Source organism: Schistocerca americana, chromosome X, assembly GCF_021461395.2.
Source record: "Schistocerca americana isolate TAMUIC-IGC-003095 chromosome X, iqSchAmer2.1, whole genome shotgun sequence".
NCBI classification, from domain to species: Eukaryota; Metazoa; Arthropoda; class Insecta; order Orthoptera; family Acrididae; genus Schistocerca; species Schistocerca americana.
The window spans coordinates 600,459,079-600,474,625 of NC_060130.1; the positions used below are offsets into that span (position 1 = coordinate 600,459,079).

Sequence of the window (15,547 nt, forward strand, 5' to 3'; positions counted from 1 at the left end):
ATAACTGCAGGTAACTAACTAACTAACTAGACAACAGTCGCAAAATTTCATGATTCTAATGGTCTGCTAGTACATGTACAGCATGAAAACTAGACTTTGTATTACTGAATACACTGTACTGTTTAGAACCACAGCAAAGAACAAATCATATATTGAATCAATTTTCAAACTTAAAATAGTTTAAACTTACTAGTATTTTAAGTAGCAATTGTAATACTACTGACTACACTGCCTGACAAAAAAAGTGAAACACCCAGAAGACATGGTCAAAAGTCAATGTAAGTTTATACACACCATGTAAATGATTAGGCCACATGGATGCTGTTATACTCATTTAAGACTGCCATTTCAGCATTTGAGAGTTTGAAAGGGGCCTCATTTCATCATTTGGCCAGCTGGTTGAATCCTGAAATTATGTATTTGTGCAGTATTCAGATGTAACAGTAGCCTGATGTTGACTGCATGGAATGTGAAGGTCAGCATACTCATCGTAAAGTTCTGGTCAAATACGTCTGACTCCCCACAAGCAAGGATCACTGTATTGTGCACCACGCACTCTTAACCCTTCACATCTCTGCCAGCCATCTGAGAACAAGTAATGACTCTCTGCAACATTGTGTCATCCTCCACCATCGGTCAGAGGCCAGCAGCAGCAAGCAGACTAGGAAATTACCATGCCACAACATGTTGTTGCAATGAGCTGGAAGCACGGACTGCTGACGAATATAGTCACATTGTGATCAGCACTGAATCAGGTTCTTCACTATCTGGACGACAATCACTGGTAAGTATGGTGGCAACCAGAAGAGAGGTCCCAGTCATCCCATCTTTTGCAGTGTTACTCCTGGTGTGGGGAGCCATCGGGTATGACTTCAGTTCATGGCTGATGGTGATTGAGGGTAATTGATGGTACAGTTTTATGTCACAGACATTCTACATACTTATCTGACAGAATCATATCGTTGTTCTCCCCCCCCCCCTCCCCCCCTCTACAGAACAATGCTCGTTCACACATAGCATGTGTCTCTAGGAACTGTGTGATGATGATGTACTCCAGTGGCCAGATATGTCCATGGCATGATATGACATGACATGTGGGACCAGCTCAGAAATCTACCCCATTCCAGTGGCAGTATTCCAAAGTTCTAGTTACAACAGTTGTGGGCCAGCTTGACTCTGGACACAATACATTGGCTTTATGACATTCTTCCAAACAGAATCAGTGCATGCATAGAGGCCTGATAAGTGGAGAAACGTTTTATTGGTAAGTGGACAAATACTGTCAAGTTATTTGTAAATGTGACACAATTTTGTAACCACTAAAACAACATCACATACCCACTCCACACATGAATTTTCCATTTCATTTCCTCCTCTCCTTCCGGTTGCTTCATTTTTTATATCAAGCAGAGTATTGTTCTCTAATCTGGCATACTACTGGACTGAAATACAAACCATGAATATTTCTAATAGCAAATGCTATTTCTCTTCTGAGTTCTTTTTCATCAAATTCCATTTTGACAATTTCAAATGGAAATCTCTCATGGAATAGTCTGTTAATCTTTGCACCACCTGAAAGTTCCATTGTATTTATCTGCGCAGAACCAGATCCTTCAATAGTCCTTTCAAAATCCGATTGCAACTGCTGAATCATCCTGCAAATTATTATAGTACACAGAAAATATTCAATAAATTGAGTATCATATACACAATTTTTATGAATTTTTTAGAAGTCTGTTTCTACACCCTGAAATTACATGAGCTACATGATAGGCTGTTTATTCTCTCTCTCTCTCTCTCTCTCTCTCTCTCTCTCTCTCTCTCTCTCTCTCTCTCTCCCCCCCCCCCCCAACACACACACACACACACACACACACACACACACACACACACACACACACACACACTACTTTGCTCCACTGATCAGCAGCTCCACATCTCAATGATCATCTTCATTCGCCTGCTCATCACTGATCATGTAATCTCAGACACAAGTTGCGGTCTACTGTACCCACATACAGGGTGCAGCAACAACTTCCAGATTTCAAAATGCAATAACCATTTTATCGATCAGATTTTCATTATTTTTTGATAACATAGGTACATATACTAAGTTTTGTTTTATGGTTTTTGAATCATATCAGGTAGGTGCCGCCCTGTATTATCTGGGTGCAGAAACATAACTTCCTTGTTTGACATGCATGCCATTCAAGCTGTAGTGGGACAGGAGTGGTCTCATTTGACAGGCACAGTTCTAAATTGTTTTCTCTTCCAAGTTAGTCACAATCAGCTCGGAACACTGAGGAGCTTGCATTTGCCATCAAGACCTACTTTTGAAATGGATGCTCTGTGAACACAATCCAGTGCGTCTTCTAAAATCTCTTCAATGTAGTCTCGTTGGGCCATGTACCAGACCAGAAATCAATTGTTGCATGGGTGACTACGTTCAGGCAAACTGCAAGTATAACAAGAATAAGAAATGAAGTCCCTTAGCCAATCAGATCACATGAGAACAATGAGGCAGTAAGGGCTTCACTCTTGCAATTATCACAGCATTCTGTATGTGGACTTTGATTGTTCAGCGAGGCGAATTCTTCACTATGACTCACTTAGATCTGTACAAATTTTCAATTGTGCAGGAACTCTCTGAATACTACTTCCAATTGCCTGTTGAGCACTTCCCAAAAACTTAGCCGATGATGTAATCCCCCCTCCCCTCCAATGATGAAGCCCATTTTCATTTGACTGGATATAACAACAAACAAAACATGCATTACTGTGCTCAATCCACAAGAATTCCATCAAAGGCCTCTGTAGTCCTCTAAAGTCAGTGTGGTGTGCAATTTCCTCAGCTGGGCTTGTTGGTCCCTGGTTTTTTGAACAAAATGGGGTCACAGTGACAGTGAATTCAGACCATTATGTGAACAAGTTGGAAGAATTTTTTTCCACAACTTGATGAATTGGACTTAGGGGAACATTTGGTTCCAACAGGATGGAGCAACAGCTCGTGCTTCAATGGCTGTTTTGAAAGAAAACTTCCTGGAGCGCCTCATCCCAATACGGGGTGATTTGGACAGGCCAGCCTGTTTCCCCGATTTGGCCCCCTTGCAATTTTTTTTGTAATCCCGTGTTTATGTCAACTGTCCAAGGACTCTATGAGACCTAAAGACTAACATCCAAGCAGAAACTGGCAACATACTCACTCCTTTACTGGTAAGGGTCATAAGGAATGCCGGAAATCAACGTATTTGTGTATGGGCATTGGAAGGGGAGGGGGGGATCACCTATCGGATATGATTTCAAAACTGTGTGCAAAACAAAACCTTAAAAATTGTCCTACATCATTTAAAAAAATTAAAAATATCTAATCCATAAATTGGGTTTTATTGTGTTTTGAAATCAGGACATTACGTTGTCATATCCTGTGGTTCATAATTTAACTGCTAAGTACTGAAATGACTCTCTTAGTCTACAATTTTTTTCCCTGTATAAGCCCTCTTACATACACACATTAATAAAAAATGTATTTTTTTAACCTACCACTCACAATTACACACACTATAAATCCTACAGAAAAAAAGATGATTCTCATTTTTTTTCTACACGAATCAGCACCTACCCTTGTAATTTCTGTGCTGAAAGGTATCAGAATTCAATTACTTTGCACATGATCAGATTTATCAATCACAGAAATTTAATTAGTTCAGTACTATGGTTCTTCAGCTTATCTCTTCATTGCAATATGCTATTTACTTTTCAATAAGAGGTGCTGTATATTTAATAGACTACTGACAACTTCAATGATCCTGTAGTGCACCATTTCAATAGGTGGTATCATACCTGAAGCGAAGAAAAGATAACTTAGTACAGCCACTGATTCTTAACAAATGTCATAATTTTATAACTATTTCAACCAAATTTGACTTTTCTTCAGAGACAATCTGAAAAAAAAAAAAAAAAAAAAAAAAACACACACCACACACTGCCCCCCCCCCCACCCCCACACACGCACCATAATGATTGTGAAAACTACTCCTTGGACACATTTAAAGGACCTTCATGGTGTAACTGCAATGTTTCACACAAGTTGAATAAATGCTTATTCTGAACGACATGAGAAGTATTAATTTTGTGATAAATGCGACAACAGATTCGTACTCTGCCTCTAAATGAAAACTTATCTGAAGATGCTATTTCATAGCAAATTGTATTCATATTAACTATTTTAACATGTACTGTTTGAAATGGCTTTATTTTTTGCATATAAATAATGAAAATGTAACCACTTTTCAGTTACTCATGTTGCTCAATTTGTGAAGATAATGCACATAAGAAAGTGTTCGCAAAATAAAATATACACAAACGCAAGATGTCGGTACCCACGATGCTCTGGCGCCAAGCTAATTGTGGGCAGTTGAATGATCTGCATAAAATATACACTGCATAATGCGACTCAGCCACATGGCTGGAAAGACATGGAGGAAAGACATTCGTACGTTTGTCGGCTAGCCAAAGTTGAAATGTAAGTACAATGTGGACATTTTAGCATGGCTAATTTAGGCAGTAGGTGTTTTGAACTGCGGTCAAATAAACGCAGCGATTGGGCCTGAACTACCTCATTTACAACACTGCCGACCTCAGCAAGTAATTGCTCAGTAGCCATTACCAAATGTTTTGTGCTGGTCATAGTTTTCTTTTCTTATACTGAAGGAGTGACAAAGTTGACTCCTGGTCCATCACGGGGATCAATCATGACCCTCATAACACAAAAAGGGATTGGCGATCCCTGTAACCATTATGTCAGCTCTGCTTTTGCAGAAATGCAGAACACCGATGTGGGCTGCTTTCCCACACGGAGGAGGCAGGGCTGGTTTCCCCACACCACCCACTCCTCTCCTCTGCCCTCTGGTAGTCAAAATTTTAGTTGATATATGCCTGTGGCAGACTGGCAATTTATAGTGTCCAGATTCTACACTATACAGACTACAAAACAAAACCTTTCAACGTATTTTGATTGTGCCAAAAGCTTCCCCTTATGTGCTAATAGCCATTTTTGGTTCAGCTTTGTGCCAAACACCTTGTTGGTTCTATTTGTAGTGTTGTCAAGGGAAGGTTGCACAGCTATGAATACCCACGAAAGGTCAAAATTAATATTCTGCAGAGGTTGTAATTATTGGATTGGAAGGGAAAAGAAAAATAATGTTGAGACACACCTTGAATCAAAGAAGCAATCTGTTCACTGACAGGAAAATGCTGCTGCTTCTCAACAGAAAAAGTTGGAAACTTAAAAAGAGCCAAAAGAAGGAAACAAGCAAAGGCTATTTCAGAAAAAAAACTGTTGAAATTTTTGCAAAAGTAAACATTCCAGCCATAAAGTTCTCCAATCATCACAAAGTTATTTCAAAGCATTAAGGCTTTGTATTCAGGCAAGTAGTGTGACAGCCTTTTAAATTTGTATGTTTAATCATTTCAAGGAGGAGGAGAGTGGGGGGGGGGGGGGGGGGGAAGTAGTTTGCAAATTTCACCAGAAATAGATGCTACAAATATTTCTTCTGCAAATTCTTGGCAAATGCAACACACTGTTAACTTTCTAATCAAGAATTTAATGGTATCTGTTTTAAAAGCAAATGGTAATGGTAATGATGATGATGATAATGATAATAACAATAACAACAACAACAACAACAACAAGTACTCACTGAAGCATTGCTTTAGTCTTAATCGCAGGATCATCTGGGCGAAAATGTTTATACTGTTCCACATCTTTTTCCAAGGTCAACAGTTGTTTCTGAAACATATTTTACTTGCCTTTACTTATGTGCTTCAATACATCTGTAAATTGCAGCAGCATGACATGATAATTACTTAGCTGACTAAGTGAAGCAGTACATCAAACACTCCATGAAAGGGGCACCACAGAAATAATTTTATCATTTAATTTGAAAGATATGATTATGTTACACAACAGCAATGTAGCTGCACAGCATTACAGCATTTGCATACATGACTATCTCAAATAAAATAACTTTGTGATTTCAGATTACAGTGATGCAGAGGGGGCAGGTGTTGCAGTCTTGCCAGTGTGCAGCCAGCCACACTTGGTGAGGCTCTGCCAATACAAAACAAGCAACACAGCTAGCATGTGGTGCTGAAAACAACAACTGTGACTGCATCAGGCAGGCACCTGCCACTCAGTGCACTGTAAAGCCAACCACAAAGTTACGGCTGCAGAAGTGCTAATATGTGCAGTTAAATACATCTAACTTTAATGTGGGTTATATGCAGTATCTTGCAGCTGTCTTAAAAGACAGTATGTAACCCATATTACTCGTATATTTGTGACTGGAAAAAAATGAGGCCTAAAACAGGAAAGATAGCATGTACAGTCGTGGACAAAATGAGCGAGACCCCTCGCCTTTTCGTTACGCTGACCCGCACAGCTTTAAAGTCTGCTATACAGCATAACAGGCAAGGCGATGAAGTGCTACCAACGTACTATGCACAGGCGTGAAATTGAAAAACTATCCGAAATTTGTCAGACTGTTTTCAATCACGTGTAGGACTATATTAATGCTGATTAGTGTGTTGACCACAACACCTAAATATAAGATATAAATGAAAGAAGAAACGCTAATTAGTACGAACTGTACTAATAAAAATAAATTTCAGCTTATCGAGATAACGTAACTGTTTCAGTAAGACAAAGTACCCCATATTGTTATGAATTAGCAAAATATTATGAGCATTCGGCAGCGAAATGGTCTGTGTCAACGTTCAGACCAGTCATACTGGATTACCATTGCTGACCTACCATGAAAGTGTGCAAATCTAGAAATGCGTGAAGATTCATGGCGAAATTCAGTTAAAAATCATTCAGTGCCACACTTAAGTCAATTCAATTACTGACAGAAGCGGAAAAAGCAGGCAGTAACAAGTATGAAATTCTACAAGAGTTTCATATCGACATCCACAGGGCGCCGGTACAGAATAAAGGTAGCAATAAACGTATTGAGGCCCGAGAATTTCTCAAAATTCCTTTACAGATTGTCTATCTGTCTCCATCGAGATTAGAAACGAAAACAAACCAGACCTCCCTTGCAGTAGCAAACACCTTTCACTACACTAGCAGACAACCCAGGCAAACAGCCCTCTATTACTACCCCAGACATGAATAAGCCGGCAATTTTGCAATGAAAATGGCAAAATGATCTGCAGTTTCTGTTACATAGAGCTTTCTGGACTAAAAAACATAAATTGTCTACCTTTATAGCACAGCTTATGCCACACTCATTCGGGATGTTTATCGAAATAACAAAAAACTGTTATTAGCGAGTAAATTTAGTAGGATAATTCTGCACCACACCAGGAAATAAACGGTGACGTAGCTGCCAAACGTATACTACAATGTTTCGAAATCTCCATTAGACGAGCCACAGCCAGAAAACGTTCATTAGCCGAAGTGATCCTTAAGGTAGCTAGCAATGGGAATGCTCGTACATCTAAAACGCGGTGGCATTAATAGTGGGATCAGAATTACCACTTGTATACACAAATGGATTTTATTTGTATTCCTGTAAATGTGATTTGGATCGAAAGTGTAGCTACAATTAATATGCTGCTGTATCGACTGCAACTAGAACATTTCGAATAATAAGTAGGAGAAATTATTATGCGGCCCTCATCTTCAGTAATTGTGGTAGCTGTTTTCGTTGTTAGGATTTTGTCACGTAAATCGGTAAAAATGGAACCCTACTAGTCTCACTTTCTTGACGGTCTATCTGCCTACCCAAACCTTAAAACGCATCTACCTCGAGTATGGGTGGTGAGAAAAAGTGAGCTATGTCAACGCAATCTAAACATACGGCCATTTATGTAAAGAAAATTTACCCGAAAAGTCAAAAAATGGCTCTAAGAACTATGCCACCAAACTGCTTAGGTCATCAGTCCCCCTAGATATAGAACTACTTAAACCTACCTAACCTAACACACATCCATGCCCGGGGAAGGATTCGAATTGATGGCACAAGGAGCTGTGTGGTCCGCGATATGACGGTGTTGAGCGCACGGTTAACCTGCGCCGACAAGCTGTTAATATCATCTGGTGTTACTAAAAAGTTATTCACTTCTGGTGAATGATTTTCTGCACAGTTCATTTAAGAAAGAATAACTAAAATATATTTGATTTTACAGATGAGGAAGACGCCTAATTCATTTCCCGTTGTCTTTATTCATGATGTTAGAGTCGCAATCTGAGCATACGTACTATCAATAACCACATCTTAGATCCAAGTCACAGTCACAGATATGCGAATACAACACCTTGGCTTATACTTGAGGCATTTCGTTTCCCACGAAGTGGTGGCAGGCGACGCTGTGGCGTCTTCGAAGTGCGAGTTTCTCCAGTGCTAGCTATCTCAGCACATCAGCTGAGCGAACTTGCATAGTATGTTGGTAGCACTTCATCGCCTTGCCTGTTATGCTGTGTAGCAGACGTTAAAGCTGTGCGGATCAGCATAACAAAAAGGCGAGGGGTCTCGCTCGTTTTGTCCACGACTGTACATATAAACTTTATCATCTGGACAGTTGATACCTTTACGAATCAAGTTCCACAAAAAGGAGGCTAAATTGAATGAAAGTAAACAGAAGGCCTGGAATATTTCCACAATGACAAACCAGATACCACCTAAAATGCAACAACACACATAGCAAGAATTTTTTAGCAATGGTTTCAGTCAACTGACTGATATGCTCCAAAAGGCCTGCCATTTCAATTAGTTGATCTGCAGAGTGAGATACTCTTGCTACTGTTCATAACTTAATAAAAAAAAAGGGGGGGGGGGGAGGTTAAATTTCACTCTAGATTACTCCAGATAAGAAGATATCTGCAGTGAGAAGTGCAAACAAGGCATTAGGTGGCAAATATTTCAGGCTGTCTCTCAGATGTGCTGGTTCTGTGTATAATGCACTGTAGTATGTCCACAGTTACCAGCAATAGCCTAGAATGGTCTGCATAATCTGTGTACTAGATAATTTGATTTTGTTAAGAATGTTAAAATTTCATTATTAAAATTACATTATCTTGGACCTGTGAACAGTATTGGACAAGGGGGAAAATAGCCCACTGCACATGACTATATTTATGTAGTAATGCTGTAATCCCACAAGCAGCATATAACTTCAAGGAGATGCTTCATAACACGAAAAGAAAATAGTTCTACCAATAATGTCATGTCAAACAGCAGTAGTGTATGCACCTAGGAGGAAGGTACAACATTATAAACAGGCATTTCCATATTGAATCAGCTCGCTCCCCCCCCCCCCCCCCACCCCCACTCAGTAGGAACTTCTATGCCTTGGTAGATAGGTGCACTTATTAACAGCATCCATTAGGCCACACACATTCGTGGCACTCTCATGTGGTAACTTCTGGAAAGTATCCTCGAACCACATTTTTGTAGTCTGTTGAATCCACCGTAGGACAGCTGCTCACAGTTCCTGGACATCTGCGAAATGATGTCCGTGCAGAAGTCTCTTCATAACCTCAAGTAGTTGGTAATCAGAAGCGGCCAAGTCAGAAGAATATGGTGGGTATGGCAGTACTTGGAACCTCATTTCATTTCAGCCATTGTTCTCCAGCCCATAAGGGAACAAGCATTGTCGTGTTGCTAGAGCACTCCGTTCACCCATTTTCTTGGCAGTTTCTTTTGAATTGCACACTTCAACCTATTCAGAGTCTCCACATACACCATACTTAATGATGATATCTGGTTCCAGCAAGCCAATCATCCTTGGCCCAAAAGACTGTGGCCACGTCTTTTCCCACTGAAGGCACTGTACAGAACTATTTCAGACAGGTGGGCTGCTCGTATGCTTCCATTGCACTGATTTGGGCTGTGATCTATGGCTCATTGTGATGGAGCCAAATCTCAAAACCAGTCCCTAATTTGGGCATGAAATCTTTTGGATCCTGGCTGTGGCACTGAAGGAGATCAAGGCTGACAATTTTGAGCTGTTGTGTTTGTGCTGCATTCAGGGATTTGAGGACCCACCTGGTGGACACTTTCCCAAGTTTAAGGCGTTCATGTACTATGTGATGCAGAGTGTTTCTGATAAATCCTGTAGCTGCCTCCAGTCCCACAATCTGATGCATCTATTCTCCTGAATACGTTTTTTTCCACACTTTAAATGCTGACTAGTGTTACCACAATCACTTTCCTTCCAGAACTGGTTCCTTTGTTCATCGATGTGCAGGCATTTATTAAGCAATCCAACCAAATGTGTACATGTTTTTTGTGATGGTGCACACACACACTGCCACCAATTGCCTGTGAATATCCGCAGCATTTACACACTCCTTCCACAGAAACCACATCGCCCTGCACTGGCCTTGATGATCACACTCCATATTGTCTGCTCACCTAATGACAACAGTTGGGAAAGCAGGCTATGCTGTGCAGTGATTACACTTCTAGTTAATGTCTTGCCACCTATGAGTAGATTAAAGTACTAAATACTTGCTCCTGTAAAGATGTGTCAGATAGCAAACCATGCATGACAGAAATAAAGTGTATTTACTATTATTATTATTATCCTTTTCTCAGACGTTATGTCTGGTTAAAAATGGAAAGTGACGCGAACCTTGATCAAGCGTGACTTCCTTTTAACTGTACAGTATATGTTACATGGCATTTAGGAACTTTTGGGTAATTGAACATTTATCAATAATTACAGATTTCTGTAGTTGTATATACAAGTTTGGATGTAGCTGTATTGTGTTGATGTACTGGTGGATATTGCGTGGTATGACTCCTGAAGTTGAAAGTATAATTGGTATAACGTCAACTTTATCCTGATGCCACATGTCCTTGACTTCCTCAGCTAGTTGGATGTATTTTTCAATTTTTTCTCCTGTTTTCTTCTGTAGATTTGTTGTATTAGGTATGGATATTTCTATTAGTTGTGTTAATTTCTTCTTTTTATTGGTAAGTATGATGTCAGGTTTGTTATGTGGTGTTGTTTTTATCTGTTATAATGGTTCTGTTCCAGTATAATTTGTATTCATCATTCTCCAGTACATTTTGTGGTGCATACTTGTATGTGGAAACGTGTTGTTTTATTAGTTTATGTTGTATGGCAAGTTGTTGATGTATTATTTTTGCTACATTGTCATGTCTTCTGGTGTATTCTGTATTTGCTAGTATTGTACATCTGCTTGTGATGTGACCTACTGTTTCTATTTGTTGTTTGCAAAGTCTGCATTTATCTGTTGTGGCATTGGGATCTTTAATAATATGCTTGCTGTAATATCTGGTGTTTATTGTTTGATCCTGTATTGCAATCATGAAGCCTTCCATCTCACACACACACACACACACACACACACACACACACACACACACACACACACACACACAGCCTTTTCTTAGCCAAGTGTTGGATGCGTCTTGATCGATGTGTGGCTGTTAGATGATACGGGTGCTTGCCATGTAGTGTTTTCTTTTTCCAATTTACTTTCTTTGTATCTGTTGATGTTATGTGATCTAAAGGGTTGTAGAAGTGGTTATGAAATTGCAGTGGTGTGGCAGATGTATTTATATGAGTGATTGCTTTGCGTATTTTGCTAGTTTGTGCTCGTTCTATAAAGAATTTTCTTAAATTGTCTACCTGTCCATAATGTAGGTTTTTTATGTCTATAAATCCCCTTCCTCCTTCCTTTCTGCTTAATGTGAATCTTTCTGTTGCTGAATGTATGTGATGTATTCTATATTTGTGGCATTGTGATTGTGTAAGTGTATTGAGTGCTTCTAGGTCTGTGTTACTCCATTTCAATACTCCAAATGAGTAGGTCAATATTGGTATAGCGTAAGTATTTATAGCTTTTGTCTTGTTTCTTGCTGTCAATTCTGTTTTCAGTATTTTTGTTAGTCTTTGTCTATATTTTTCTTTTAGTTCTTCTTTAATATTTGCATTATCTATTTCTATTTTTTTTTGTCTGTATCGTAGATATTTATAGGCGTCTGTTTTTTTCCATCGCTTCTATGCAGTCACTGTGGTTATCCAATATGTAATCTTCTTGTTCAGTGTGTCTTCCCTTGACTATGCAATTTTTCGTACGTTTGTCTGTTCCAAAAGCTATATTTATATCTTTGCTGAATACTTCTGTTATCTTCAGTAATTGGCCGACTTGTTGATTTGCTGCTGCCAGTAGTTTTAGATCATCCATGTATAGCAAATGTGTGATTTTGTGTGGGTATGTTCCAGTAATATTATATCCATAATTTGTATTATTTAACACGTTGGATAGTGGGTTTAGAGCAAGGCAGAACCAGAAAGGACTTAATGAGTCTCCTTGGTATATTCCACGCCTAATCTGTATTGGCTGTGATGCAATATTATTTGAATTTGTTTGGATATTAAGTGTGGTTTTCCAATTTTTCATTACTATGTTTAGGAACTGTTTTAATTTAGGATCTACTTTATATTATTATTATTATTATTAACGTGGAGTGCCCCTTGTAATAGTTCAATGAACTAATTATCTGAGAGGACACTATTTCTAGACAACACTCTTACTTCTTGCACAGACACTCACCTGAAGCTTGTCCCTCAGACTTGGTAATGTGTCTCTAATATGATTGGTTAACTGTTGATTTAGAACTCTCTGTAAATACGGCGTTCCAAGGCGATCTGCCATGTGACGATAAGATGGATGACTGAAATGATATAGAGTTTTGTTTAAACAGTCATCAATAGTAGTACACAATATCAATGTGTCAATTGATACAATTCTTCAAAACACAACAACACATACCTGAGAAAAAACTTCCTCTCGGCAGCCAAAGCAGCTTTAATATCCTTCTTTCCTTCAATATCCTTCTGACTTCTATTAACTACCCCAATATACCCTCTCCGGAGAGGGAGTAGCTTGTTTTCAAGAATATCTCGTGCATCAGTACCTTCATCCATGAGGTCCAGTTTGGTTATAACACCTATGGTTCTGATGCCTATATATTGAAAATTAAGTAAAAAAAAAAAAATATGGAAGGAGATACTTTAGAAATCCAATAATATATTGTTAGAATAGCCAATGGATAAAGGAATGTGAAAAACTTTCAATGTACAATGAAACAGACTAAAGTTGTGAATATCATTCCCAATGTATATTTAACTTCTGGTACCGTATAATATTTTCATTTTACGCAAGAATGACTACCAGTACATCGAAGCTGTTTCAGAAGATTTATCACAGAAGTTTGAATTCTGGGAAGAGGCAGGCAATGCGACAAATTTTATTGCTGAAATTACTGAAGAATAGCCCAAATACTCATTTCTTTTCCATTATAGATATATGCCAAAAAGAATTTTAGTCAGTTAATGGGCTGAAGAGGAACCAGCCATGCTGCCATATAGCAGTGGAATAATTCTAGCTAATGTCAAACAGAATCAAAGCTGAGAATAACCATTAGGTTTCCACCAGTACAACAGAGTTAATCACTTCGCATCATGAAACATACTGAAGGACTATATTGTGAAACAAAACAACAATCTGGTTATGGTGACAAAAACCATTCACTTGTTCTACCTTCTTCCACCCTATCATAAATTTTGAAACCATGTTTCCAGAAAGTAATGTTAACCATCTTTATTTTTAAACTCACTGTATTAATCCTCAGTTCTTGAAAGGCCTGTTGCAAATGGAGACTAGCATCTTTTATACCGATACTAGATGAACAAGTTATCTACAGGAAACAGAAAGGGCTCAAATTTATTGCCCAGATCAACTTCACTCTCGACTCTCATAAAATCTGACTGGTTGCAATTCTATTCATTCAGTACATACAATTGAAGCAACAATTTTTTTCCACCAATATGGTATGGCCTACGTTTAACACAAAACCAAAACTTTTCTGCAAAAGTATGCCCAAACACCTCTCATGAGTTTTGAGAACTGTTGGGTATGGTACATTCCATATGAACTTGTCTCACTGGACATACACTTCTACCCAAGAACTTGTGAAACAGCCTTTTAACATATTTTTAGATATTGTGTAACTCTACATCACTTACAAATTCTTATCCAAATGACCAGAGTTTGAATTCAAAGTGATTTTTGCTTTCCAGTGTTCTTCCTACAATACAGAAAAACAAGAAACAGCACAGATTTCATTTGCATCTAAACTGATTCAAAATGCCTGCTTGTCACAAGTCAGTTTTTGAAAATAGAGAACAAATGGAAAATTTAAAATAAATTATTCTTCATATATGATAATGATGAGACTTAAATGCCTCATGGAAACATTTAATTATAAGATATATTCTTTAAATGTTAATACAAAGCCAAAATTAGCTGCGCACACACACATTGCAAACTTTTTACTTAACAAGCCATAATAATATATATTTATTGTATATGAGAGCAAAATTCATGCATTAAATTATTTTGACGAACAGATTTACCCATAAGCAAAGTTAGGAAAAAAGACTGCCATATGCCAATTATTACAGTCAGTTAATTTGCCTAAATAAATTTATAAGCTGAATTTTAATTTAAAGTTACGACTTTCATGAAAGAAAATTATATAGGCACATGCCATTTGGGTGCTGAAAATATATGACTTATCTACAATAAGAAAATACCTCACTTCGTCCCCTTCTCTTCCCATCGAAAACTAATACGATTTTTCCACATTGAAGTCTTCACATAATTACAAAGGTCTTCATTTGGGGTAGGAAAACATTTTACTTTGCTTTACAAACATTTCACCAAAGTCATAGATTCATTTTTTTTATAAAGCCATTAGTTTTTTTTTTGCTCATTAAGTGCAAAGAAAGTAATGACTCCACCCTTCCCAATCCTATATGCCCCACCTCCTCTACGTAAAAACAAAGCAATTAATGGGAATAAACAGTCACTCAAATATGCACTCTTCCTCTTGAACAGCCAATTTAAACACTGACAAAGCTTTTGCAAAAAATGTGCCTAATAAAGCACATTCATAATGCACAAAATCCTGCTATGTACTGACTGGAGCACAACATAGTGGCAGCATTTTACATAATACTGAAAATTATAAACTGAAATAACATGCAAGTAAGATTATTTTAAAGTGCAGAGACAGACAGATAAAAATAAACAAGCTGAGGCCAAACAAACTAACTGTAAAATTTTACTTCAAGAAATGTGAATGATACACACAAAAACATGCTGTGAAAGTTATGAAACAAGTTGAATACCTCAACCAATTAATAACTGAACAACAGTAAGGGGAAAAATGCAAGCAATAACAGCTTTGTAGTGGACAGCTAATGTAAGTAATAACATGTTCGCTGCCATGATATAAACTGATAAGGCATGGTTGTCTGGAAAAAAGTGAATGGTAAGGAGAGCAGAGCATTAAGGAAGGGAACAAAATTGGCATGCAACAAGTACAGTACAGAAATACAGAGAGCACTACAGAACTGGATAAAAGCAAATATTTAGAAGAGCACTACAGAGCTGGATAAAAGCAAATATTTATACAGTTTGAATGTTTTGCTGAGGAAGGAC

At 38.1% G+C, this 15,547-nt stretch overlaps 1 protein-coding gene across 1 annotated transcript in view; it reads right to left on the minus strand.

Annotated features, from left to right (window-relative positions):
* LOC124556480 (dynamin) overlaps positions 1 to 15,547 on the minus strand; it is a 117,747-nt gene that overhangs the window by 87,011 nt on the left and 15,189 nt on the right. Inside the window, 4 exon segments of the mRNA XM_047130434.1 lie at positions 1,456 to 1,655; positions 5,700 to 5,788; positions 12,593 to 12,713; positions 12,812 to 13,004. Coding sequence (XP_046986390.1) covers positions 1,456 to 1,655; positions 5,700 to 5,788; positions 12,593 to 12,713; positions 12,812 to 13,004 — 603 coding nt within the window.